Source organism: Denticeps clupeoides, chromosome 8 (assembly GCF_900700375.1).
Source record: "Denticeps clupeoides chromosome 8, fDenClu1.1, whole genome shotgun sequence".
In the NCBI taxonomy this organism is placed as follows: domain Eukaryota; kingdom Metazoa; phylum Chordata; class Actinopteri; order Clupeiformes; family Denticipitidae; genus Denticeps; species Denticeps clupeoides.
Genome location: NC_041714.1, coordinates 13693206 through 13720608, shown reverse-complemented (window position 1 = coordinate 13720608; position 27403 = coordinate 13693206). Strand labels below are relative to the sequence as shown.

At 43.8% G+C, this 27403-nt stretch overlaps 4 protein-coding genes across 7 annotated transcripts in view; 2 read left to right on the top strand and 2 right to left on the bottom strand.

The window, feature by feature from the left end:
- Window positions 1-17213, bottom strand: part of macrod2 (mono-ADP ribosylhydrolase 2) — a 416409-nt gene extending 399196 nt beyond the window's left edge. For all 4 annotated transcript variants that reach the window (XM_028988161.1, XM_028988164.1, XM_028988162.1 and 1 more), the window contains exons 1-3: window positions 16996-17213; window positions 15593-15697; window positions 13076-13174 (exon numbers count right to left, since the gene is read on the bottom strand). In XM_028988161.1, coding sequence (XP_028843994.1) covers window positions 13076-13174; window positions 15593-15697; window positions 16996-17032 — 241 coding nt within the window. In that variant the 5' untranslated portion in view covers window positions 17033-17213. The remainder of the gene's footprint in view (window positions 1-13075; window positions 13175-15592; window positions 15698-16995) is intronic.
- A 487-nt stretch (window positions 17214-17700) lies between these two features.
- mad2l1bp (MAD2L1 binding protein) lies at window positions 17701-20973 on the top strand. The gene is made up of 4 exons (XM_028989206.1): window positions 17701-17742; window positions 18372-18565; window positions 18844-19103; window positions 20289-20973. Exons 1-4 carry the CDS (start codon window positions 17726-17728, stop codon window positions 20817-20819), a joined length of 1002 nt encoding a protein of 333 aa, XP_028845039.1. The 5' UTR covers window positions 17701-17725; the 3' UTR covers window positions 20820-20973.
- A 902-nt stretch (window positions 20974-21875) lies between these two features.
- ephx5 (epoxide hydrolase 5) lies at window positions 21876-25770 on the bottom strand. Its single transcript, XM_028988159.1, has 9 exons — window positions 25641-25770; window positions 24059-24269; window positions 23796-23976; window positions 23502-23711; window positions 23288-23417; window positions 22897-23111; window positions 22716-22824; window positions 22510-22635; window positions 21876-22420 (listed from the first exon to the last, which is right to left on the bottom strand). Exons 1-9 carry the CDS (start codon window positions 25661-25663, stop codon window positions 22213-22215), a joined length of 1413 nt encoding a protein of 470 aa, XP_028843992.1. The 5' UTR covers window positions 25664-25770; the 3' UTR covers window positions 21876-22212.
- Window positions 25771-26419: 649 nt separating this feature from the next.
- On the top strand, window positions 26420-27403 carry LOC114795228 (cystatin-like). Its single transcript, XM_028988174.1, has 3 exons — window positions 26420-26691; window positions 26820-26930; window positions 27059-27403. Exons 1-3 carry the CDS (start codon window positions 26485-26487, stop codon window positions 27137-27139), a joined length of 399 nt encoding a protein of 132 aa, XP_028844007.1. The 5' UTR covers window positions 26420-26484; the 3' UTR covers window positions 27140-27403.

Here is a 27403-nt window from a genome sequence, read left to right as displayed (position 1 = left end):
ATCACTGTGTTAATGATGTGCAGAAATGCACCATGGGAGATCACATTCATTTCTCCACTGTGAGAAATGGTCATAATAGTAATTAACTAAGATACTTAATAACAACTATAGATAGCTACTTGAAATTGAACGTTAATGATCATTTTAGATTATGTTCTTGCACAATCATCCATCTTGTATCAGTGAAGAAGCAGAATATTTGCCCGTCACTATGTGTTCACGGCACCAGGCTACTGAGCTTTGATTTCCAGGTCAGTTTAAGGAAATGTTTCATTTAATTGTTTAACGAGAAACATTGTTTCAAAATAGCAAGATGTGAACAGTGACTTTATTGTTATTATTTAAACCGTAAAACTGTCTGCACAATGGATATGCTAATATTATTACAAACCTTTTGCTGCTTCTTATAGCTAGTCCACCTGATATAACCACATGGTCTGCATCAGTGCTCAGATGATAGAAATAATAATATTATTTACATCGTTTTGATTAAATTAAGCCTAATTAAGCAAATGGAGTGGCTGGCTGATGGAGGCGCACTCTCCAGCACAGCAGTGCAGGTCAAGCTGAGCAACGCCTCCACTGACCAGGAAGATATTATATCTAATTTTTCCAGCCAGGTGGGGAACGAGGAGGAAGTACAGCAGCCATGTAACCGGACACGGAATTGTGTAATGAGAATGAAGATGTCTCAGATGAACGAATAATCTGATTTATATCGTGGCCAACCTCTACATTACCCCGGCAATTCTGTGAAAGAAATTGTTATCCGAGTCAAAACACAGCTGTAGATCTTCTCAGATGTGATGCTTATGGCATTGCGGTGCCACAAAACACCTCAGCAAAGAATCGGATTTATCTGTGAAATGTCGTGCCTCGCATCTATACAGAATAAACACAAAACACAGATGGGATGAAAACCACTCCACCGGCCCTGCGGACCATCTGGAATGAGTTCCAGCGCCTTCTTTTTCTGATGTCCCAAAGGCGAGGGAGTGGGCAGGCACTCTTGGAAAGCAGCTTCCGTCACAAAGGCTCCATCCCTCTGTCCTATCAGGAGCCTTAATCTGGCGAGGACTTAGAATCTATTAAAGAGATTAAATTGTTTCCATGGCCAAGCATTCTATCAAAGGCCAACAACGGGGGGAAAGAAAAAGCCTCGGCCACTTGTGGGGGCTTCACTTAAGACACTTATTTGGCAATTTCATCATGGTAATGGCAGCGGCCATCATCCCATTATATTGCAAGTGCCCAAGGAGGTTAAACAAATGCGCTTTGCTTAAGGTCACAACTTTTAAATTGTGTTCCGGCGATCTCCTCCACCGAGAGCAGCAAATCATCAGCTTGTCCACGTCGGCTCTATACGGCCTGCCCTTCTGAACCCACATGAATTTCTCCCCCAATCTCGCCTGCCATCCCCCCCATATCGCTCTCTCTGCCTCAGAGCAAAAAGAATTTGCGCTTTAATGAGGCCGCCTTTCCCCCGCCCGGTCAGGGCGGCGTCACCTGCATTTTATAAAGGGCAATTACATGAATTAATCAGCCGGTGTTTACAATTAAACCTTCAGAAATTAATATCCTCGGTAAACAACTTTCCCAGCCAAAGCCAATTGTTCCAATTTAGACATGAAACCAGGCAATTTGGAGAAATTAATTCAAACAATCCTTTACCGTGACTAGGTCTACAGCCGGAATACCATCGTACAAAGATTCATGTAATTGGAAAACCAATAAGCAGGGCAGTAGAGTTAATGTGTCTAGTTGGCCAATGAAAGAGAGGCCAATGACATCTCCAGGGGCAATAGTGTTCACTAACGTCACATTCACTAGTTCACCCATCAGAACGATGGAATTAAAGCACTGATTATCTGCATGGTGGTGTTGGTAGTGGCCGTGGTCCCGAGATCACATTTCAAATTTGCTTCTAAAAACATCATATGGGGTGTCAGAGATAATTACACCCAAACAATAAAGGGCTGTGTTTGTAGTTCGTTCATCCACATAAATATACAGATAAGAATCAAACAAGCTCATTTCAGTCTGTTTATTTAAAAAAATTAAATAAAAGGCTCCGTTTTAAATAATTAAAATAATTTCTGATATTTGTAAGGTCATTCTAAAAGCTTAACTTAATTATGTTATATTACATCCCTTTCAGAATCATTCTTAAATTACCCAGAGGTGACTATTCAATAAGCCTTCATATTGGCATTACTAATACATTATGCAGGCAATTTTTGCAGACTATTTAACACCGGGCATGCTAGTTGCACGCAGGCACGCGTTAATAAATTTATTAGACCTTTGATTTATGTTCCAGTCAGGAGCAAATACTGGCAAAATGTGTTTCATGCTTCAGCTGGAGTTGAATTCGGAGCAGGTTTTAAAAAGACATGCATCACACTTGCACTAATTAACATGGGCGTATTAAAGCAGTGTGGCAGCGGTATACAAACAAGTGTATCCAAACCGAACTGATTCAAACGTCGTTGGGTTTTTTTCTGGGTCACAAATCCTCCACTTTGGTGATATTATTCCAAAGACAAGGGAATTAGGGCCAGACAATGTGAGTTAGGCACTTCAGAGGACACGCATGAGCATGGATGAGCTATGAAAACAATTTCTGAAAGCACAGTTTTGGCCAGAGGGGAAGATGGGTGCAATTTTGAAAGAACAAAGCCCAAGGCCTCATCCAAACAACGTTAATAATGCTATTTGAACGATCATACAGTCTGTGGTTTCATGCACAGACCTTGTGCTCAACTGGACACTTTAACAGCAGCCAATAAAGCTGATCTGGGCAGACATGGCCAGGCCACCCGTGCTGCTATGACCAGAACAGTAGAAATCCTTTGGTCGATAGGAAAAAAAAAAATTCTGACCCCAGGCAAGAATCATATTAGCATAGAAATAAACAGTGAACAATAGAGCGACATAACAGGCGTGAGGCACAGCGGCTTCGGTTCAAACTGTCAAGACTAACTGTGGCACTTTAACCACAAGGAATTGGAACAAAGTCCTGGAGGCAAGGCATAATGCGCCGGTCCACTCGTGTCATCGTCACATGTGTAATTGTTTTTGGACTGGCCCATTAACGTATTCATATGATTACACACTCTTAAAATCAATGAGAGCCGGCGTTCACGGTGTCTAGGCGGTTCTCACAAAGTGATTGAGGAATAAGCCCTTTCAACCATTTTTTTTTTTTTTAAACCTGTGGCAGCATCACAGGAAACAAAGAGGTAATCCCGGCTGACACCCGGGACACAGAACAGTGTCAGGATCAGAACCGGTATCGTCAATATTCACCATTTCACCAAAATACACTTCAGGAACCAGAGCAACCAGGGGTTTAAAAATCAGTCCACAACCAATTAATTGGACCGATTATTGCCATGTTACCTGTGCAAGGCAATTAATAAAATAATTTTGATTAAATATGTTCTGTTTCATCAGGGAGGGAGAAAGAGATCAGATGCCCTGCTTTGTAAAAAAAAAATCTGCATCATCCATATCAGCCGACTACCGGACTTAATAAGGTCTCCTTACTGCAAGGTATCAGCACTAACCGCCCCCTTCTAGAACAATTCATCAGCAGGTCCCAGCTAGGCCTACCGCACCAAGCCGGGACACAATGCGCCGGGTTTCATGGCACATGTGGGATAATAAAGTATTGTTATTCCAATTGCAGGACTAAAAACAATTATCTGACTACATATCCACCCCCCTGTTTTTCTTAGGGACTGTGAGAATGCACCGAACGCTGCATGCTCTTTAAATTCCATCTATTTAAGTGCACTGGCCATTACCGACGCTTTCAGAAAAGCCATTATGGAAAATGTTGTCATGGCAGGTGAGTAAACTGGGCTGCTTGTGAGCATTTCTGCTAAGGCACACACTTTTCCCGGCCAACGATCCCTTTCTCGGGTCTCACGCGTTTTAACCAGGGTTTTACATCACCGACGTCCAAACGACCAATTAGCTGCCAAAGAGAGGAGGAGGGGCAGAAATTGGAAAAGTAAAGAGGTGCCTAGAACAAAATGTCTTGGAAATGAGCGGGCGTTGAATGGGGGGGGACGCCAGGCAGCGAGCAAGCAGAGGTGGCTGCTGGGAGATTGGGTGCCTCGCCGCAGAGCGAAGGAAGGGGAGCACTTGAAGCCTGAATGATCTGGCACATTCCCCCCCTCCCTCGCTCTCAGACAGACGTGCACCCTCCCGCCGCCTGAGAACAGCCAGAAGCCTTTCTTCAGCTTCTTCCCTTTCTCCCCGTCTTCCTCCTCCTCCCTGCGGCCTCGCTCTGGTTGTCTGGAACACAGCGCCACTCTGGCCTCACCTTGATTCCGGCCGTTCGTGACAACGCCGTTCTCAAGGAGCACTGGAATTGGAAGGGAGCCCACAGGGGAGTGGCTTGCAACTGGGGATTTTCGTCTCACTTTCTCACCCACTCGTGGCACAGAATGGCATCCTTCACCGATTCCCACGCACGGCGAGGAGCGACCGAAACGGCCCTGAGATGCGGCCCCGAACACCCACAAACAGACAGCATGCAAGGTCCCCCGTAATCCACAAACTAGAGGCTGCAACTCAGGCGGGGCATCATGGGAATTCGAGCAAGTCATCCAAACGATGAGCGTGCATCAACTGTTTCGGGGGAGTTATGAAAGGCGCGTTGGTAGCCTTGCATGCATCTCGCTGGTTTTTGTTTTTTTGTTTTTTTTTTAGGGGAAAAAAGAAAGAGGAAAAAAAAAAAAAAAAAAAGTCCTCTGGTGAATTACTGCTCAGGGGGGCGTGCAGCAGTGGATGCACAGTGCCCCCTTCAGGCCACACGGGGGTAGAGCGTCGTAAACAGTCGAGTGAGTGCCTTGAGGCTGTGAGAGTGAAAATATTTTACAGACACGTCATTTGTGGAGTCTTTAAAGGCCCCGAAACACACTTTACACACATTACTGTGCATGTTTGCTTCCAAAACATTTTTGCAGACTGCACTCTCAGTAAGTCACATATAAATGGAAGGAGGATGTAAATGAGGTTTTAATCCGCTGTGCGTGATTACAGGTAGGAGGTTACTGTTCTGTTCGTGTCTGTGGTTGAGACTGTGAAAAGAAAAAAAGAAAAGATTCAGGCTGCTCCGATTCACTTCAGATGAAGGATGTGCCAATTAATCAGGGCCTTGGTACATGATGACAGGCACTTTAGCATCCAAAGTGCTTCTTTCATCAGGGAGGAAGAGGATGAAGAGGAGCTGGAAGGGAGGGAGGCGCGCGGGCCCTCTTGACTCAATCGTCCGACATTGCAGCCCCGGCGAACGGAACGCACACTCCATTAAAGCCGTTTACATCAACTGACAGGCTTCAGTGAGAGACATGGAGACCCTGGGAGTAGAAGGAGGTGGAGGACAAGACCATCCATAATGCCACATCCAACCACAGAGCAACAACTCTTTACACGTCCCGCCATCAGCAGAAACGAAAGCCTCTACTGCCTATAGCCATCACGTACTAACAGCACGGGACACAAAACACAAGTGCGCATGTCTAGCAAAGACTGCGATCCCAGGGAGCATGTTAGAAGTCTTACAAGTTCAGGGTACTTTAGGGTTTAGTTCTTTTACATTTATGCCATTTGCCAGACGCCCTTATCCAGAATTACTTACAATCAGTAGTTACAGGGACAGTCCCCCCCTGGAGCAACTTAGGGTTAAGTGTCTTGCTCAGGGACACAATGGTAGTAAGTGGGATTTGAACCTGGGTCTTTGGTTCATAGGCAAGTGTGTTACCCACTAGGCTGTGATTCATTTAAATTTATAAAATTAAAGTGTGATTAATTTGTTTTTAAAATTCTAAATATCGACAGACACCAGAGTTTTTTTTATTCACTGTATTGTTACTGTATTTAGCCTGTTTAGCAGTTTCTTTCCGGGTTCCTTGGTTTCCAGTTTCACCCTAAATACTCAGTGCGAAACGAAGAGGAAAACCCCCCGCCGCGGAGCTGACACTATTAACAGGGCGCTTTAGAGACGGGCCGGAGCGCCGCAGTCATTTCACTGTTCAGCAGAGCTGAACTCCTGCGTGCAGAGGGCATCGATTTCCATTTCACATGCAACAGTACAACACTCACAAGTTTGCACATCAACTTAGCCTCCATTGTACCACAAACAACTCTGACCCGCACTCAAACGCTGTAGATCCCGCCGGTGAACCCCATTGTTAGGGCATCGGGTTCTATTGTATGTCATGAGGTCAGTCCCTTCCCAGAAGTCTCAGCACCTCACTATCAGACGGTCTGGATAGCGGAGGGGATTTTTAACACAATCAGCCACAGCCTATAAAATGAACAAAGACGAAAAACCATTAGGCCAAAAATAAATCTTATTTCACAACTGCAGAGTACTCTCCATGCAAAGTATGCAGAGTACTCTCCATGTCAGTTTTGAATGAAAACTGACAAATATATATATATCAAGAACATCTGCCATTGAAAATGTTAATGTTCTCCATTAGGGGTCTGTCACTCGCTCACGCTCTCTGCCAGGTGCATTCTGGGGGGATACGCAGAGTTTTGGTTTGTTTTTTAATAATGGACAGAAAATATTATCATTAAAATAATAAGCCCTTTCTTCCACGCTTTTATACAGTTCTACAAATGGGCGTAATTTAACGTCTGGAGCATGGAGACCAGTACTTTTTTAAGCAGCTATTGAAGAGGCGGACTCCAAGTGTTGTCAATGGGACTATTGTTACCTGGACATTAAAGGGCCCTACTTCGGACCGAGTGAGTGATGACAATTTCCATTCCATACGGCAATGAGCATGTCAATTAAAGGCCTTAACGAGAAATGTATTCCGCTGGAAAAATAGTCCAGAGAGTGTTTAAAAGGTGACTGATATTCCTCATGAAATTCCAGCAGGGGCTGCACTGGAAATACTGGAGTTCATTACAGGATTAAGAAACAAAAATTACAAACCTGGCTAACTGAGTTTGGATTGGTGTGACACAGGTGTATAGGTGTATAGGTGGTGCTGGTGCTCCGAACGCTTGGCCAGCAGCTCCTCACCACTACAGCAGGTTCTGGATTTATGCTTCATTCCACTTACCTTGAAATTGAGGAGACAGAACTTGACAAAGCATCAGTTTCAGCCCTGGTGTGTTTGATGTAAAAGGTGGGAGGTGACTGCAAAAATTTTTGGGGAAACGTTAGGACTGTTAGAAAGGAAGCGGATGCCAAGAGTGGGTGCCTTGAGTGGACAACACCCTGACTCCACCGCTCTCCCTACATCAGGATGCGCCTTGAAGAAGCCGGATTGGAGTGTTCCGTATCAGTGTTCTCTTTATTTACAAAGAGTTTTTGTGCATTGAGTTTGTATTGGAACCCTTGAAATTTTCTACCTGGTGCTTGGGCCGTCCGACCAGGTGGAGGTTCAACCATTCCTGGCTCAGACACTCGTAGAACTTAACTTCATACTCACCTACTTTGATGCCCTTAGGTTACAGAATACTGAGTATAACCAGTCACCACCTATCATACAATGTATTAAATGTATTAAAACGCTGAATAATTAGAGCTTTTCCAGTTTGGATCCTATATAACCCCTGGAATTATTTACTGACATTTGTACATTTTATGGTCTCAATTTTTAAATAGTATTTTAAAAAAAAAAAAACAATGGATTGGACAGTCCACACTAATTATTTCATGAAACACGGCGCTTCAACGGCCGAGTTATAGAACCTAATAATCCTATTTGATACATGGCACTTCTCCTGCCACGATGCCCTAAAGGTTCTTTATTGCGTTTAATATCCACGCCCTCAATCCGAAGCAGAAAATTGGTTTTTAAAAAATTCAAAAAACCCATCCCCCCAAAAAAGCTATTTTATGATCTGCAAATGATGTGGCTGCAAACTCTGGGCACAATTATAACTGTAATCAGGATGATCAGTCTTTTCCTACAATCCAACTCGGAATGGTTTATTGCCTCATTTTCTTTCGACTCTGACTGATTGATTTATTCAGGGCCATTCAGCAGCCAGGATTCTATTGAAAAGGGGGGGGTGAATCAATTTGTATTTTGAGTTAGAAAATAACACGGATTATCTGTAAATCCAGGGGAAGAATGATTTGTTTCATTTTTTTCCATCCTGTGTGATGCAATCTAAGAAATTGCCTGATATGTTTGGCAAATTACATAAAATTCAGGCTCAGACTAATAAATGCATGTAAGGAGGATGCGAGAGCGCAGCCGGATCGATGCAACGCATCGTGATAAAAACAAATTAACCATTCACTGCTTTGTCAAAATGTGATTACAAGAAGAAAAAAGGAAATACTTTATTCATGGCTCAAAATCTGTCATTGAACAGGACTTACCAAGTGTGTGTGAATCTGGTGGGCTAGTGCGTTCAATGGAATTCGTCCATACATTTTCACATCCATTCAATTACACTTACAATCTTACATTTATTTTATGTATTCCGAAGATTTTCTTGCAATAGGTAATATATAATTATTAGTTGTTTTTTTTGGTGGGCCCAAATGTCTGGCCGGTAGTGTAAGAGGACATTGTTGAGAATGGTGCACGTTTCTCATTAACATATCAGGATGAAAGTAGATGCGGGAGAACAGAGGGATCACAGGAGACCATGTGTATGTTTTTTTAAATAAGCAGTAGACATGGTGTTTTGGGGAGATGGTGGCACAGGCAGACCGAGGCCGTCTGCCTCTCTGGCAGCTTCACTTCCTCCCAGCCCTGCTAGTCCAGTGGGCAAAGGAAGAAAGGGAAGGAAGAACGTCTTGCATCACCAAGTCCTTGGCTAACGGAGTGGGCTTTTAATTGAGGGAGAGGCCAGGCACAGACATGTGGATTTTTTCTTCCATGGCCTGGTCCTGCACCTTCAGTGGGATTCTGCCATCTGTCTGATCAGACAGACAGCTGTTTTTCACTGTGTGTATGTGTGCGTGTGTGTGTGTGTGTGTGCGTCAGGAAACAAGTCCAGGAAGATGGGCAGTCCCATTTCACAGCTTCTCTACCCCAAAAAACAGAATTACAGCAAGTTTAGGAGCTCAATGAGCCCAGTAATTAGAGTTTAATGAGTGATATAAAGCACCTCATGACCTTTTAACTGCATGTGGAGCGATGCAGAAACGCTGCATGACGCCAAACCCAGGGAGGACATATTTTGTCTGACAGAATAAAAGGAGAGTCGCAGAGTTATGCCAGCAGCATATTAATCACTATATTTACATTTAAACCGTAAAAAATCACAAATATTTCTTGAAAAATGTGCAATTTGTTCAAATTGAATCATGATTAACCACAAAAACCTTAAATATGAATACTAAAGCCGGCTAATAATATTTAAAACTATCACAGAGACTTAGGCCATAAGGTTACACTCACGAGTAATAGCTGAAAGTGTCAACTGAGGCCCTTCACATTTGCTTAGAATGTGACACCGAACTGAATTGTGGGTCCATTGATTGCGGTCTTTGAGAAAGCGATTCACTCAGTTCAGTCAATTCCAACTATGCAATTTGCATGCAAACACATTGGCCAATCAGCCTGCTTTATTGCAGGTTATGTGGATATGTTGTCGCAAGCAAGAAACAATGATTCATTGCAGCTCCGCTGCTCCCGCTCTCAAGCATAGACACGATACATACATGTGAGCACATGGGAAAAACAGCATTAATATTATAATTAATTGCAGCATTTAACATACATTTTGACAGAACTTATTAAAACATCCTGCTTCAACAGTCCCTGCAGCAAATATGATGCAGCCAAGTTTAACTTAACACGTACCATCTTTTTCAGGGTCTTAATAAATGCGAGGCCATGAAGAGTCTGAACGTGGTTCTGCATATGAACATGTGCCGCTAATAAAATACACAGTGCAGAGTTTGGGGTCACCTGAGGGCCTTGGATCAGATTTCAGCAGGTACGTCACGCCACAAATTCGGAACAGAACACACCGCAAAACACTTGACCTCCTGCTCAGGATGTGAAACCAGCCAGCAGAAGTGAGGGTGAAAAAAGTGCGCTTTAATGTTTTCTTCATGCATTTCATGTTCTTTTTTTATAGCCTGCTGATGCACAGCACGCGGTGCACACAAATGAAATGAGTCCTCTGCATTTAACCAGTCACCTTCGTGACCAGTGGGCAGCCATGAGCAGTGTGTTAGAGCCTGGGCAGCAGTGTGTGGGGACAGTACTTTGCTCAAGTGGACCTCAGTGGGGTCAACTGCAAGGGTTCTATTGAGACATGTAGTTACTATTAAAGATATTCATGTAATTAATGTCTTAAAGTTACAAATACTTCAGAATTCACCTTGGAAGATTGTTGAATGATAGATTAAATATATTACATATGTTTTTGAATATATGTGATAATCCACCATTCTTCTGCTCCCAATGCCTACAGGGCCCTGAACCCCCAGTCACCATCCGGCCTTGTTGAAAACTAAAGTCTGAATTTCCATCAAACGTGAAACAGTTTGTGAGTTTCCCAAGCTGCAGTTTAATCACCAGACATGGAACAGTCCACAACAGCAACAGACGGAAAGGTGAGTGTTGATATAGGGAACCGTGGAAAAAATCTAATGCCCATAGTTCAAGACAATGAGATGCATTCAGAGATGCATTCAGTTATGTTCAATTAAATTGTTACAATTAAAATACCATAAATAAAAAATAAATGCTTGATTTCTTGGGAAATTATAATCAAAGTAATCAAGTGCATGTGGAGGTGCAAGATAAATTTGCATTTTTACCTTTTAAGTGCAACCTCTGAGCAAAACCTGTATTTATTGTGAATTTGTGAATTTACGGCTCTCTGTCTGCAGGTAATCGTGCCGCCATTTCAAGTCATCCCACCAGCCCATTAGTTTCCAGCATGCAGGTGGGAATAGGAGTCTGGAGTCACACTTCACCCCAGCAGCTGTAAGAGCTGAATGCTGGGAAACGCTAATGCTTTCTATTAGTATAAAAATGACACAGCATCCTGTTCACATCCACTACAATCTTGCCACTTTATTAGAAACACTGTTGGACAGTTAGTGAGCGTTGGATGGAAGGCACACACACTAACCAGCATTGAAATAGCAGAATTACCAACATCCTAGTTCCACATCACTTTCACCCTGTCCTCAAATTCAAATTTTATTTGTCACATACATAGTCATACACGGTATGATATGCAGTGAAATGCTTTTTGCAACTACTACAGACCACAGTATTGCAAATGTTGCACAGTATTGCAAATATTGCAAACATAACCAAATTTTACACTTTTACGTCTTTAAAATAAAATATGTGTAACTGGTAGGGTGAATGTGTGCAAATGAGTTAAAGACAGTGTTTAAAGAAAAGAGCCATAAAAAAAAAAAATTAAAAAAAGAGCAGCAAAGTAAAAAGCGCAAAGTGATTTTGTGCAAAAGAGTCTGGAGTGATTGGAGGTGAAAGTGCTGGAGTTCAATGTACTCTTGTTGTCCCTAGTCTGTGGATTTATAGAGACTGTAAGAACAGTGACTAAGCGGCAATCACTTAAAAAAAAAATTATAAATCACACCTGAACAACCAGGAATGAAGAGACCAAAACATGTGTATCAGATATTGGCTATTCCCAGATCGGGTATCTGTAACAGCATGCAGATCTATTAAATTGTAGTTTTTTTATCGGTATCAGATATCGGCTATACCCGGATCGAGTATCTGTAACAGCATGCAAATCTATTAAACTGTAGTTTTTTTATCGGTATCAGATATCGGCTATACCCGGATCGAGTATCTGTAACAGCATGCAAATCTATGAATCTATTAAACTGTAGTTTTTTTATTGGTATCAGATATCGGCTATACCCGGATCGAGTATCTGTAACAGCATGCAAATCTATGAATCTATTAAACTGTAGTTTTTTTATTGGTATCAGATATCGGCTATACCCGGATCGAGTATCTGTAACAGTATGCAGAGCTATTAAACTGTAGGTTTTTACGTGCCTACACTACATCCTGCACTTGTGCACTCCATTATGCACAGGTGTAACTGCCTGTTGTGCTTAGCAATAGCTAACATAGCAAGGAGGGGGACAAAAAAATCATGTCAGCAGTACGCCGGTATTTCAGGCTTTCTGCACAAACATGTTTCATGGCTACTTGCAGTTTCTGCAGGGTAAAAGTTTCAGCAGTACTGCAAAGTGAAACATGACCCACTTACTAAAGCACATCCAGAAGAATAAAGAACACAAGGAGACCATTTAAAGCCGCAATTGTTATATTGTCTTACAAGTGTAAAACTGTATTTAAGTCTGAGCAATTTCAGTCTCTTCCCCAGAGTAAAATAGTTCATTCATTAAATACTAGTATTGGATCGGTACTCAGAGACGGACAGTAACAAATTAATGAAATTTGCTAATTTGCAAATTAATGTAATTTGTTAATTTGCTATTTAAGTAATTGTCTGGTATTAAAATGCTATTTTAAAATGGGGGATTTTAATTATACTAGATACATTTTTTTCCCCTATGTCTACTTTAACGCAAGTACACGACTTGAGTACTTTGTCCACCACTGCACTTGATCATCTGATATCCCTACACAGGTATTTGCATCAGATCTGAGAAATCTTGATCGGTGCATCCCGATCTAAGCATCGCATGTGATCAGCTTCACCATACAGGACAAATACTGAAGCTGTTATCACCAACAAAGGCTGCATTTCCCCTTGGCCCTTCCACTTCATTACTCAGAACATTGGATTTCTTTGTATGTGTGATTGCTTGGGTTGTTGCCAACATCATGTCAGCAGCTCGAATTCTGACTCATTAAATACTAAAAGATAAGTTATTCTTCACACCAAATCAGCGTTCTGTTTCTTTTTTTAAAAAAAGATAAAATGATGCACTCAGCAGTGGCTGCTTGGTCGAGTCACGTACAGCTCTTGAACAGCAGGGGGCGCGCATGCCCGACAAAAATCCTCAGCAGGCACCCTACACACCCACAACACCCAGGCTTGACATCTCACCAGTCAGATACAGGCCGCGCGGCCATCGGAGTGAGAAAACAGGATCGCTTACCAGCGTTCACGATGGCGTCCACTTCCAGGGTTGTAATGTCACCTTTGTAGAGGGACACTTTATCGCACAGACAGATGGGCGCGACCTCTTCATGTTTACCTGGGGAGCACAACATTGCAGAGCTTGTTTCGTGGCACATTTCACTTAAGAACACCCCCCCCCCCCCCTTGGTACTGTGCTTATTGTCTGTGTCTCTGCTTTTTAAAATAAAGTTTCTGCAGGCAGCCCTGAAATTCACATGCCTGGTGTTTTATGAACAAGCTGAACAGGGAACACGGAACTGGCAGTCCTCCTTGTGCACATGGCACATGAGCGAGCAGAATTCCAGAAGGCCAGTAAATGTCCACATGGTCCAGTTAAATGCCGGCGTTGCCAAAAGATATTTTAACCCGGGGCCGCATACAGGACAGGCGTGCAATGTAAAGGTTAATCGTTCTGGGCCGGGGGATTCGGCCAGCATTGGATTTAACGTGCAGCTTCACATCTCCGTGCTGTTGAGCAGCAGGCAGGCTGGCACCGGATACGAGACATTTGGTGAGAATTCACCAAATGTTCTAATCCATGATGATGACGACCATGATGACCAAGCCTACCTTCTTAACAGAAAAGAAAGTGACATTTCAATTTCATTCTAATGCTTTTATTTAAAGCCTTAAGCCTGCATCATCTCAACAGGACACTCTGGTGGACTTCAGACAGGAGCAAAACTACCAGCATGGCACACACAGATCACAGTGGACGTGTCAGGAGTGTGGATGGGTGGTGAGTCTCCCGCTGACAGGGGTTAAAGCCGGAAATGCATCAGAAATTGTAACCATTGTCGTGGTGCAGAGGGAAAGCACGGCCAAATAACATTGAGTGTTTCTACATTTCTGCCCCGGAGCATAAAGTTGTGCAACAGGATGGCATTCAGTCTGAGCACCTTCCTCTAAGCACACTGGGGAAAGGGTGGCGTGACTGCTGAAGAAAGTGTGAAGGTGTGATTAAATACCAGACGGATGTTAATAGCGCCGGCCATTAAAGCAAATGGCCCGTGCGTGGGGCAACAGCCTGATTACAGACAGATTGATTAGGACGGTGGAAGAGGGGACGGCGTTTAGCATAAGAAGTGATGAAAAGCCAGGATGAAACATTAGGTATTTAAACAGTGTCATTATTGAGAACTAGAGTGCTGTGAAGCCCCTTTCCTGACTCTGTATTTGCATGTTTGTCACACCTAAACGTTTCAGACGGAAAATATTAGACTAAGACAACCCAAGTAAAATAGTAGAATGCAGTTTGGAATGCAGTTTTTTGTATTACGGGATTGTTACAATCGTCACAATTGTTAATCATGAATTACCTGTGGTTAATCGCATTTTTTGCAATTTCAATTTCTTCCAGACCTGTTGAATCAAAAGTTTTCTTAAATAGAACGTGTCAGAGAAACTGAATTAGGCCAAAAGATCCCTGAAAAAAGACATTATGCTGCATTCTACAAAGCCATTTCCAATATTTTATACTTCAGCAAACCACAGTGAGAGCAATTATCCACAACCGGGGTGAACCTTCCCACCAGTGGTCGACCTACAGAAATTACCCTAGGAGCGCAGCAACAACTCATCCAAGAGGTCACAAAAGAACCAAGAAAAGCATGTATTCTGATGAGCAGAATATCATTTTGTTGTATTGTGTCTTATGACTATAAAGGCACCGTAACACCTACATGCCTCGGTTGAGATCCATGTTCATGACTCTACGATTAGAAAGAAACTGGGCAAAAATGGCAGAGCCCCCAAAATTGGAAAAAGCATTTGGATTGGGGAAAAAAAAAAAACAAAAGCTGAACTAGATCTAGTGTAAAAGTATTTCAGAAAAAGCGCATGGTGGTGGTAAATTCACACGTGCTCTGACTACACCAGTCATGCAATATTAATAGTAATTTTGCATTGAACATTGTGTAATTCCTGACTCCTTATTGTATTTTTTCTACATTCATGTCTGCACTGAAAGAGTTGCTTTTAATTTCACTGTACATGTTTATAGTGACATTAAAAGGCATTCTATTCTCCAGGACCTGGACCACTTGCTGTGCTTGAAGAAAACATGAAAAATCCTGAGAACATCAAGAGAGGCCTCAAGCTATTGCAGCGTAATCAGAAGGTTGCCAGTACCGTCCCCGCCCGCCTGTCATGGCTGCCCAATGCTCACTAAGGGTGATGATTAAAAGCAGAGGTCACATTTCGTTGTCACCGTGTGCATTCCGCAGGTTTTTGTGGCATGGCCTTTAAAACTTCCTTGTGCTTGGAATTGTGAAGAGTGGACCAAAATTAGTCCACAACGATGTGAAAGACTGCAGATGTTGCTATATGAAATTGGGAAGGGTGGGGGCAAAAACTTTTTCAAAACCCTTTTCATTCAAGACTTTTTATTGTCATTGTACAGTTACCTGGGAAAATGAAATTAGCTGGCAAGACCACAAAGATGCAAGAAAACAAGTTACAATTCCAAATGGACTAGGCCTATCGATGGACTTACCAACATTCTTCTCATGCTTTCTCCATGTGGGGATCTCGTCCAGCGTCAGGTACCTGCTCCGATACTCTTTGCGCCGCTCCTCCAGTCCGAGTTTCAGCAGGCGCTCTGTGTGCATGTGGAAACATGGATTAAGGATGCTCCATTAGAAGAGTTTAAATATATAGTTGTAATTTCATTTAAGCACAGAATTAACCTTCATTTCTACATTGGGTGGTGGGTCCTCGTCATTTATGGGGCCCTTTTCCAGAGCACTTATACTGATTGCATCCTTACAATGACCAATTCAGGGACGTTGAGGGTTAAGAGTCTTCCTCGGGGTACTACCACAATGGCAGTAAGTGGGGTTGAACTTGTGGTCTTCTGGTTCATAGGTGTGTGTTTTACCCACTAAGCTACTACCACCTTCATGAAACATGTTGTTACATAGTAATTAATAAAAGACTATTTTATGAGCGGTACGTGAAGGCCTAAAATGGCCTTCTCCTCTTCTGCGAGGAGGCTCTTAAAGTCCCTGTCTGTGATTATTCTTAAAATAATCCTGTGGCTAAGTGACGTTGTAGACATCCTTATGCCAACCTGCTCGCAAAGCCGCCTTTCTACAGCGTGCACTTGAAGAGCTCCATCGTCTCCGGAACTAAATGTTTCAGAGCCCGAGCCCTGGTCCCTTCACACACACATTTCAAATGGATCTCCCTGGAAATGATCATAAGAAAGCTCTGCACACTGCACTCTGAGTCCCACACAAGAATCCACGACTTTGTGGCATCGTTATGGAGCGACAAGCTGTGGAGAGCGGTGTGGCGCTGAGGACCAGGTCCAGGAGGGACCTAACACCCCCCCTCCCAACTCGGTCATCGCATCACGACTCGGGGTGCGGTGACCTCTAACCCCAGGCGTCAGCGGGGTGAACAGCAAAACTGGGTGGTGGTAGCCTAGTGGGTAACACACTCGCCTATGAACCAGAAGACCCAGGTTCAAATCCCACTTACTACCATTGTGTCCCTGAGCAAGACACTTAACCCTAAGTTGCTCCAAGGGGGGACTGTCCCTGTAACTACTGATCATAAGTCGCTCTGGATAAGGGCGTCTGGTAAATCCTGGGAATGTAAAATATAAAAAAAAACTGTCACAAAGTCCGTGGAGAAGCCAGGAGCTCCAGCGGGCGCCCTGCTGCGAGGATGGGAGCGCATTTCTACGCCGCGGCGTCAGCCAATCACGACGCAGACAAGTGTTGGTTAAAGATAACGAGACGCCCACGCGGAGCCACTCTGTTTTCTCTTCTGATTCTGGGTTTGTTTGGGTTCTTAATTTTTTTTTTTGGACCCGGCCGGCTGTCTGGCTGAGACGCGTTTCGCCGCAACGGACAGTCGCCCGGGCTGAGCGCGTCCCTGCCCGCCGCTTACCTTTCTCCGTCTTCCAGTCCTTTTTCTTCTTGCTCATGCTGCCGGGCTGCGTGGGCTTCGAGAGGCTGCTTTTTGAGTTTGACAACCCCAGGCTCACAGCGAGTGTGCTCGGCAACCCGAGAGAAAGTGAAACGGATTCCCGTGGACGCGGCGCCTCACCTGAGAAGCTGTCAAAATATAGTGGGAGCCGAACCCCCCTCACAGCGGGCGCAACCTAATATGCTGGACCCGGGCTATGACGACAATTGGCTGTAAAAGACACGGAAGCCGGGTTCCCATTGGTCAAATTGACTTAGCGTTCGGTGGAGGGGCGGGCCCACAGGAACGTGGGTAGGTTGAGCCGAGCGGCTCCCTTCGTCTGAAAGCGTGAAATGTGGTAGGATAGCAACGCTGGGTAGTACGGAGGCGTGCAGATCGTAGAATAAACAGTTAAGAATATTTTTTTGTAACTGATATTAAAGGCAATTGTATGCACCAGACGGCTCACTGGCACCATTTAATGCAAATTAAAAAAGACAAATTTCCAGCACAGTAAACAGTGTCTGCTTCGGGTTAGTGTTCCCACGTAGATTTTACCGAATGCAAATGACTACGAAATTGCCGTATTATGGCACAGTTTCGTTCAGTTAACCCGTGGTATAAGTGGGGAAATTAAAAGCCTCGGTCACGCAGAAGAAACTTCCAACGTTGTTGCCCCTATGATCCTGTAGAGGGCAGTATCGGCCCGCGTATGCCATTCGACAAATAGTGAGTTTCTTTTAACGAACGACCGCAAAATTCGACATAAAACAATCAAATCGACATTAATTGTACTACTAGGTAGAGAAAAAATGAGAGACTATGCACTTTCGGAAAAGTTCGGGGTTTTCTTCCTGCCTTTCAAAATGTCATAATAAAAGTCATGATGCTGTTTAAGAAGTTTAAAAGTAAACGTCTGAGACTATAATATGATGTATTTTTATGAATTTGATTTTTTTTTTTGTTTTTTGTTTTTTTTTTTCGCATTCCGTGACGGTTAGATAGATTTAAAACTCGCGTTGCCTAACCTTTAGAAGGACTTTTATTTTGATATAAAAAAGTTGTGGGAAAGAAAGGCATATTAAAAAAACGTTAAAGTCTACAAAGTGCGTGGAATTAAGAACTTATTGCGTGTAGGTTTAAACACAATGAACTCTCATGTGGAATGACTGAATAGTGTAATTTAACTTTAAAAAATACGAACTGAAATTGAACTTCCGCCTTCCCATGATGCTTCACCAGAGGGAGATTCAAACCGTTGTAGCAGGGATGGACGGGTCGGTGTTGCTCGGAGAGCAGGAGGAACTTGCGCGTCCAATTTTGTTAACCAGCCGCACCGAACGCTTTATTACCGACAGCGATAAGGAGATCGGTGTGGTGGAAAACAACGCGACGCGGACTGCCGCCGGCCGAGTGGAACCGGCGCAGGACCAGGTCCCAGCATCAGACCCTTCAGACCCAGTGTCGCCGAACCGGGTCCCGTGCGAAAGAACCGCGGGCACGGCCGACAAAGAAAACTCTGAGTGCGACGAGGAGGCGTTTCGTCCCAAAGGTTTGTTAATGTCACTCACAGCAGAGGTCCAGTTCCATTAGGACTCACGAAAACTGAATGGTGTCTTTAAAACACGTTTCAACTGATTATAATGAACGCCGGCGGTATGCATGATAATCATAACTTTGTTGAAAAATGAAAACATTAGAAACTATTTGGATCCTGTTGGTCTATTAGTTTACATAATATAAGTATGCTTGTGTGTGTTTTTTTAAGTAGGGGAACATCTGAATTGGATTGTTATTATAAGTGGGGTTTTTTTTGTTTTTGTCGAGCAGTGGATCCAGCGCACAGTATGAAGACATTGCACGCCAGCATGCACCTCCAGAGGCAGGCTTCTGACGAGGAGAAAGAGCTCGTTCACAGAGCCAAGGAGGAGTGCATGGTGGACGTGGTCTTCCCAGGACGTGTCACGAAAGAGGGCTGTTGCAGATTTGTCTGCGAAATACTCAAGTGCGTCCTGTATCAGCGGCAGCAGCTCCCCATGACCTACGATCAGCTGGTCTACCACCAGAAGCAGCAGCAAGCGTCTTCACAGGTGAGGACTGTAAAATGAAACATACCGCGAGTCCAACTGTGCGCTTCCTCAGTGCGTCTGTTAATTATGCGTAGAACATGAAATGCTTTGGACTCATCAGGCACCTAAGCATGCAGATGGCTTCTACAAACATTTGAAAAAGAATGGGTCACTCTCAGGAGCCTGGTGAATCCGCAGTGGTGCCGTGATAAGATGCCATCAGTGTAAAGTTTAGGGGTGTAACTTCTATAATAAATATCAATATCACGGTTACTGAACCGTTTTCCAGCAGAACCAAAGCTGTTGTAGCTGCCTAGTGTGAGCCAACATATTAAAGGTCCCCGATCATGAAAATATGACTTTGTGAGATTATTTAACATTAATACGAGTTGCCCTAGCCTTCCTATTGTCCTGCAGTGGCAAAAAATGGCGATTAGGTATAAAGCGCGCCTTGGTCATGAAAAACATTTCACTGCACATCATACCGTGTATGACTGTGTATGTGACAAATAAAATTTGAATTTGATTTGAATTTGGTCATTCTGCTTCACTGTTCAGAGAGCGGCAGCTCAAACGGATTGATCTGGAATTCCAGATCAGACCATCTGAGGTCTGCCCGCCCAGAGAATTTCCCACCCCTCCCCTAAAACATTGTCCACCGACCGTTGTGGCTTCCAAATGTGCAAAGTTTTCCAGTTGCTTGGTGAATAGATTTGAAAATGAGCACAAATTTATTTCCATCACACAAGACTCTGGAGAAATAATCGTTTTTTAAATATATTTTTTTTCTGGAAAAACAGACACGACTTCCTGTCTGTGACATTTTATTTCTTGGTGACGCTCCCAATCATTGTGGTTGGTGAATAGTGTTCATGACGTAATTTCCGCAAATGCCCGCTCTCTTCTATAGGCCGTTCTCCTCCCCATCCCGCCTCTCTCCTCCTTATTTAAAGCTACACACAAAGAACCGCCACATCCAGGGCAAATCTCACCGTGTGACTGGCTAAAAGTGTCTGTAATTCTGATATAAAAGCCAAAAAAATCAATTTGTCTGGGGACCTTTAAAACCTATGGATCAAGAAAGGGATGTCATTAAAGTTTGTGTATGTCTAAAATCTGCTCTTCATCAGTAGTCTATTTCAGAAATGGGTGAAAGGGGACAAAGTTTGTCTAAGTCTGTTGACATGATGTCTTGTCCCCATCCAGAGTGAAGAGATTGTGGCGTGGAGGCCGCTGAGAGCAGCTGGCGAATGGGACTGGAGGAAGTGTCACCGGACGCTGCAAGCGGTGGAGGAGGTTCTCACACACTTGGAGATTCTCTTTTCACTCAGCCTGGTGCCACGTGTGCTCCTAATGTTAGGGGGCTCCGTGCTGCTGCCCAAGGAGTTGTACGAGCTGAACATGGAAGACGTGTCCCTTGGCACCGGGGACTGCAGCCTGAGGACCTCTGTGTGCCTGCGGCAGCTCTTCCGCGCTCTGTTTGTAGCGGACATCCTGCCGGATGCACGGCCTGTCCGCCTCATGACCACCACCGTCATGGCTCTTGCTCACCGGGACTGCGGTGTGACCGGCTTCTGCCCCAAAATGAATTTCCGGGTTCCGGTGCGAGTTAAGAAGCAGGTCATACGTCTGAGCTGTGATCGGTCTGTCGCCAGGGCGATGCTGGAACACCCCAGCGACTGGGCAGATTACGTTTGGTTTCAAGCCCCTGTGAACATCAAGGGATTCTGCAAATGATCTAATGCGGATGTGTGCTGGGATTGTGGGATTCTCAGGGAACTGTCTCTCTGTCTACAGTATTTTTAATGAAATGTAATGTAACTCACTGAGTGACATTTTTCTAAAGAGTCACAACATATTTCTATTTTATTGCAACAATGTAATTTCCATATCACACATTTTTTTTTCTATGGTACCTGGTTGTCTCTGAATGTGTTTTATTAAATACACTAGGTAATGTTTTAAAATATATATATATATATAAAATCTTTATTGAGGCTTTATTTTTGAAAGTCCTGATTTGTCAGTCATCGTGTGCCAAGTAAAATCTGCTGGTTCGTGCTGGCACCACTGTCCATGTGTGTTATTGAGTGTAATGGTGTCTTGGATGCGATGTGTGTACCAGCAAACCTTTCTACTTGGGCCTGTACGTGCTCATCTTTACTAGAAACGTTCAGACACAAACACATTTGTACCCAAATGCATGACCTTGATGCACATCATCTTAGTAGACCCTGGTGAATGAGAACATTAATGAAGTTCTCAATTCAAAAATGCTATTAGTCCAGGACTATATGTAATTCCGGAATGGCAAACTTTTCCCCTGTGATTTGGAGAGTGGAGATTAGCTGCCATCTTCTTTCATTGGCTGCTCCCGTCATGGGTCGCCACATGTCTCACTGTCCGAACAATCGACATGGCAAAAGCTTTATGCCAGATGCCATTCCTGACAATCCTCCCCATTTACTCACGATTGGGAGCGTCACCAAGAAATAAAATGTCACATGCATGCATCCCCAGCGTCTGGGGTGGAAATTAGCTGGCAACAGCAATCACGAAATGTTCCAAATCCTATTGTCAGATTACCACAGTTGGGAAGTAAAAAAGGAAAAAAAAATGTATTTATCTTTATCATTTTTAACATGATTAATATCTGCATATTACATTTTCAAAACCGGATTATAGTCAATCTGCATTACTGATCATAATTTCTGGCCTGTTTTGCATTGTCTTTTGCAATTGTGCTATTTACTCATATGTTTGCCTGAGCTTCCAATAAAGAATATGGAAAAAAAAAGTTTTCAACCCTTATTTATTGATTTGTATTGTGTTTGTATTAATGTGCACTTTAATGTCTTTAAACTGTGTGTACCTCATGTTTAAATTATGTGGTGCTTTACATACAGACAACAACTTTTAACATTTCTTTTTATCCTTTAAATGATCTAACATGGCAGTTATCTTAATGGAAATTTAATGGAAAGATTTGATAACTCTTCAGGCTAATGTTGAACGATTTGTTATGGATTTTATGGTATTTAACAATGTGCAACGGAATCAAATATGAATCATATAAATATAGAACGTAACTTGCTTTTGCACATTCATATGATTTGACAAGACATAAGACTCAGCGTTTTTTGCCTTCCACTTTTCTCACAAACTTCACAAAGTCCTCTGCCAGCAGCCTGGGCTCCTCGAATGCAGCGAAGTGTCCACCCCGGGGCATGTAGGAGTAGGAGCGGATGTCCTTGAACCTCCAGCGAGCCCAAGGCAGTGGGCAGTGCATGAGTTCATTGGGGAATGCTGCGTGTCCCATGGGCACAAATATCCCAGTCCTGATGATCAGATGAAAAGTCCATGACTGTACAAGCTGGCAGCTACCGTTATTTTACTTTTTTTTTTTTTAGGGTAGCGGTAAACATACCTGGCATCCACTCTGTTTTGAGGATTGGTCTTGAAGTTCTCCTTGTAGAAGCGCATTGATGGGATGATGCTGCGTGTAGTCCAGTAAATCATGACGTTGGTCAGGAGGTCATCTAGACTGTACTTTCTGAAGAAGAGAGATTTTTAAAAATATACAAAATATGAAGCAACATATGACACTTGCATGGAGAACATTATAGGCCATACTTCTCTAGATCCCCGTCCTCCAGGTCTCGGTTCTTACGATCAGTCCAGGTGGAGAACTTCTCCAGAATGTATGCAGCGAGTCCAACTGGGGAGTCATTCAAGCCGCACCCTGCAGGAACACTAACACTTAACTCTGTAACCAATTTAAAAAGGTGAAAATCCCTTAACGTAGTAATTTTACCTGCAGTGTCCGGCTTGGTGCCCTGAATATGCATGTACCCAGACTCCATCAGGAGATCGTACACGTTCTTCTCAAAGTACGGGAACAGACGACGGACATCCTCGCGCGTGAAGCCCACCAGGAAGGGGAGGTATGGCCCAATAATCAAGGAGAGCAGCATGCCGACGCCCCCTTTGGTCACGGCCAACATGTTGAGGTGGAGGCCGCTTACACACCTGAAGCCAAGAACAGGGTCCATTCAGAACAACTGAACTACACATATCAACAATATGATCATTTACACAGATTACCTTCATTTTCAACAGGTTTTATATGGCAAAGGCCACTTATGCTATATGTAAACATCCACATTAAAAGCCTTTTCTAGTTTTTGAGACAATTTTTGAGTTACTGGGGCTTCATTTGGGCCATGTTGGTGGTGATGAGGGAACCCCAGTCTCCTCCCTGAAGGTAGAATTTATTGAATCCCAGACGCTCCATCAGCTTGAGGAAGATCCGTGCGGCATCCAGGGAGCAAAAGCCTAGAAGAAATGTATTGAGAAAGGTTGCATTGTGGTCATAATTTGACTCCAAAAACCTCTTTTTGAGAAGCGTCTCACTCTCACCCTGTTTGTGCGGGGCCTCTGAAAAGCCATAACCTGGGATTGAGGGACAAATGACTTCGAACGCCAGGTCATCCTTTGTGTCGGTGAGCAGAGGGAGGATCTTGTAGAACTCAAAGAAGGAGCCAGGCCATCCATGGACGAGCATAAGAGGCAAGACCTTCTGCCCAGGACGATGGGGTGCCCGGACATGCACGAAATGAACGTCCAGACCTAAAAATTGAGAGTTTAATACAAAAGGTAGCAAGTTATAAGAGAAAGGGACACACACGCAGGGTCAAAATTCAACCTTCACACCTTCAATGTTGGTTTTGAAGTGTGGGTACTCGTTGAGCTTTGCAACCTGCTTCTTCCAGTCAAATTGGTTCCTCCAATAGGAAACCACCTTTTGGAGGTAATTTGAGTTGAAGCCGTACTGAAAGCCACAATCTTCCAGGGGCTCTGTGTAGCGCATCTGATCAATGCGCCTGTGAAGGTCCTTTTCAACCAAACAGACAACATTTCAGCATTGCAATTAATCAAAAATGTAATTCTTCTAGACAAACTACCTTCTCCCTTACATTGATTTCATCCTCGGAGGTCTCCACCTTAAATGGGTAAATTTTGTTGTCGTCCCGAAGAGTCTGCTGCCCGTGACCCCACCATCCATCACCCAGAGGGATGCTCTTTTTGGCTTTTCTCCTCCATACCAAGAAGTAGGTCAGTCCAATCCCTACTGAGGACAGCGCCAGCAGTTGCAGCTTTGGACGGTCCAGTTCCTGTAGAGCTTTCCTTTACAAATCACAAAACCATTTGTAAGCTATCTTTTTTTTACGGACTTAGCTATGACTAAGCACCTTACGGTGACACAACCCCATTTGGGAAACAACAGTCAGCACTTTAGTTCTCTCTTGGTGACCACAATAAGCTTGATTCTGATTCATCTCACCAAAGATCATCTGACAAATGATCTTCTCGGGCCATCATGACATCGGTGTGTCACAACGCAAAGCCCTTTTCCCAGAAAAGCCTTCAGCTGGAAAGTCACAATAGGCCAGTCAATAAACTCAAACCTCTGTTAACCTTTGTCTTAAATCCGTGGAGTCTGCTAAATGAGATTAAGAAAACCTAGGTTCCATAGGAGCTGGAAACTCGATAAGGCAGACACTGTTCCATTGTGCTGCTGTCCGAACTGTAACAACATAACAAGATAAACTGCAAAGAAAATGTGGCGTGTGTGTGTGTGTGTGTGAACGGTCACCTCCATGCCTGGTGTAACCCAACTCTTCAACTATATACAGTACAGTCAAAAGTTTGGACACTTTCTCATTCAATGTGTTTTCTTTATTTTCATGACCATTTACGTTGGAAGATTCTCACTGAAGGCATCAAAACTATGAATGAACACATGTGGAGTTATGTACTTAATAAAAAAAAAGGTGAAATAAGTGAAAACATGTTTTATATTCTAGTTTCTTTGCTCTGATTACTGCTTTACACACTCTTGGCATTCTCTCGATGAGCTTCAAGAGGTCGTCACCTGAAATGCTTTTCCAACAGTCTTGAAGGAGTTCCCAGAGGTGTTTAGCACTTGTTGGCCCCTTTGCCTTCAGTCACCTCAGCTCACCAGCTCACCTCAAACCACCTCGACTGGGTTCAGGTTAAGTACATAACTCCACATGTGTTCATTCATAGTTTTGATGCCTTCAGTGAGAATCTACCAATGTAAACTGATTAGGTCGCCCTGAAGCCGAAAAAAATGCTTCAGACGATGGATGATGTTCATCTGAGATGGGACACGTTTTTAAGGAATCGTTGAAAGATAGTAAAATAGGAGAAGGAAAGGGAGGGGGGGTGCTCCCTGGCCACCCGAACCAAGATGGCCGGGAAATTCCCGCCTCTAACGTTCCTGTAGTTGTCTCGGCGCGACGAACACCGACGAAGGAGAATTCCGCCAGACCCAGATACGGTGCGCAATTCGCACATGCGTAAAGACCGGTTAGGAGGTTTGTTTCTGCAAAACGCAACATGCATCCACCTGACTATCTCCCATTCGTGTCTCAATTATCGAAAGTATATCATACAGGAAAGAATGAGACACTTTCCAGTATGATACTGGAAGAAAGTAAAAAAAAAAAAAAAAAACTCGATGCAGATACTCACTGAATGGCTTCCACTGCCTGCATAGCGACGCGCACGGTACTTTCACTCGTACTTTACTGCTGCGTGTTCGGTGGTGTTTTTTACGGCTGCTCGCCACTGAGTAGGTGTGGACGCTGGAGGTCTAAAGGTCTGCGGTTTTTTTTCCGTTGCGTCTCGCTCATGCCAGAATGAAGGACGAACCCTGAACGCGTCCACTTATTTCCAAAGAACAATATTAATAATGTGCCATAATTGTGATTACATTTTATTTTTTGTATATAAAAAAATATCAATAGAAAAAGTAAAACCCCCGAATCTGTCATTTTCAGTGGTCACGTATTTTATTAGGGGCTCATAAAATAAAATCGATATGTAAATGTAAGATAAATAGGGAGTGTGTCTGAAGGTGATGTAAAGATTTGTGTAATATCACATCATCATTCTCTGTCTTTGAGTGATGTATGCTTTACGAATATTCCTTATCAGCCCCGATGTGGAGACCGAGAGCTTCAGATTTTTTTTATCATAATCACAGCTTGAATTGTTGAACTGCGCAATGAACGGATTAAAATGGCCTCCGGGTAACATATTTTAGAAATGATTTCCGTATACAAAAAAGTCTAATCACGTCTAATCACTCGGGGTGTTAAATACTTCCTTTTCCAAAAAAAAGAAATGAAGAACAGGATTGTTGAGTACGAGCGCATGATTTTTTGTAGGACTTACTGGTTTAGAGAGAGGGGGCGGGCTCTGCGCGCCACGTGATCCGCCGACTGCCCGGAAGTCCCGCCCACCAGCCACCGTGCTGTTTATATAAACTGCAGGGCGTTTATCTCGTCGTAGGCTGAGCGCTGAGGTCCTGGATATGTCCGTGTTTTGGAAGCTCGTCGGCCTTGCCGTCGCCGCGGCGTGTGTCGTCGAAGGCGACGTGATGGTCGGAGGTCCGATGGACGTGGACATAAACGACCAGAGTGCGCAGAATGCGCTCAAGTTCGCCGTCGCCCAGCACAACAAGGGCAGCAACGACGTTTTCGTCAGCGCGGTGCAGAATGTGATCGAGGCTCGCAAGCAGGTGCTTCAGGATTAAAATAATTTTGCTGTTGTCATTGTTATTATTGTTTGCGCGGTTTGATGGGCGGCCAGCGTCGCTCCTCCGCACGACGCGCCCTTTTAATCGCGCGCCCCGTTCCCCGCTGACAGGTCGTCGCCGGGATTAAGTACATTTTCGAGGTGCAGATGGCAAGGACCCAGTGCAAGAAGGGTGGGGTGGAGGAGCTCTGCGAATTCCACGAGGACCCCGCACTCGCCAAGGTCAGAACTCCTTCTGATCGGTCGTGCTTTGTAGATGTGTTTTTCTCTCCTGAAATCCGAGTTCTTTGTTTTCTCTCTTGCTGGGTGTGTTAAATGTCACCCTCTCCTGTCTTTCGTTTTTCCTTCAGCCCTTCACCTGCACATTCGAGGTGTGGAGCAGGCCCTGGATGAACTCCATCGTACTGTTGAAGAACACTTGTGCGAATTAGGTGGCGAGAAGCAGACGTACATTCATAAAAGCACACACACGTCCACAATAAGTATAGAAAAGTGGGCCTTTCCCCCAAATGGGCTTTAACGTTCGACGAAATAGTGCATATTAACACTACGCACCATTGCTTGGCATTTAAATGTGTGGATTTTACCTTTGTGGTTTTAGCAGAACCTGATCAATGATATGTGACTTGCTGTTTTAAAAGGAAATGCTTCATTTAACTTGAGTTTAATTTGATTAAAGCTCCTTTAATATAAAA

Excerpts from the sequence above, each read along its gene's own strand:
- mad2l1bp (XM_028989206.1), top strand. Across the intron at positions 18,566-18,843 it reads GGAGGCGTTTCGTCCCAAAG|TGGATCCAGCGCACAGTATG; the intron begins GTTTGTTAATGT and ends TTTGTCGAGCAG. Across the intron at positions 19,104-20,288 it reads AGCAGCAAGCGTCTTCACAG|AGTGAAGAGATTGTGGCGTG; the intron begins GTGAGGACTGTA and ends GTCCCCATCCAG.
- ephx5 (XM_028988159.1), bottom strand. The coding sequence starts at position 25,663 with ATGCAGGCAGTGGAAGCCATTCA. Across the intron at positions 23,112-23,287 it reads ATGGCCCAAATGAAGCCCCA|GTGTGTAAGCGGCCTCCACC; the intron begins GTAACTCAAAAA and ends TCTTGGCTTCAG. Across the intron at positions 22,825-22,896 it reads CACCAAGCCGGACACTGCAG|GGTGCGGCTTGAATGACTCC; the intron begins GTAAAATTACTA and ends GTGTTCCTGCAG.
- LOC114795228 (XM_028988174.1), top strand. The coding sequence starts at position 26,485 with ATGTCCGTGTTTTGGAAGCTCGTCGGCCTTGCCGTCGCCGCGGCGTGT. Across the intron at positions 26,692-26,819 it reads TGATCGAGGCTCGCAAGCAG|GTCGTCGCCGGGATTAAGTA; the intron begins GTGCTTCAGGAT and ends CCCCGCTGACAG. Across the intron at positions 26,931-27,058 it reads AGGACCCCGCACTCGCCAAG|CCCTTCACCTGCACATTCGA; the intron begins GTCAGAACTCCT and ends TTTTTCCTTCAG.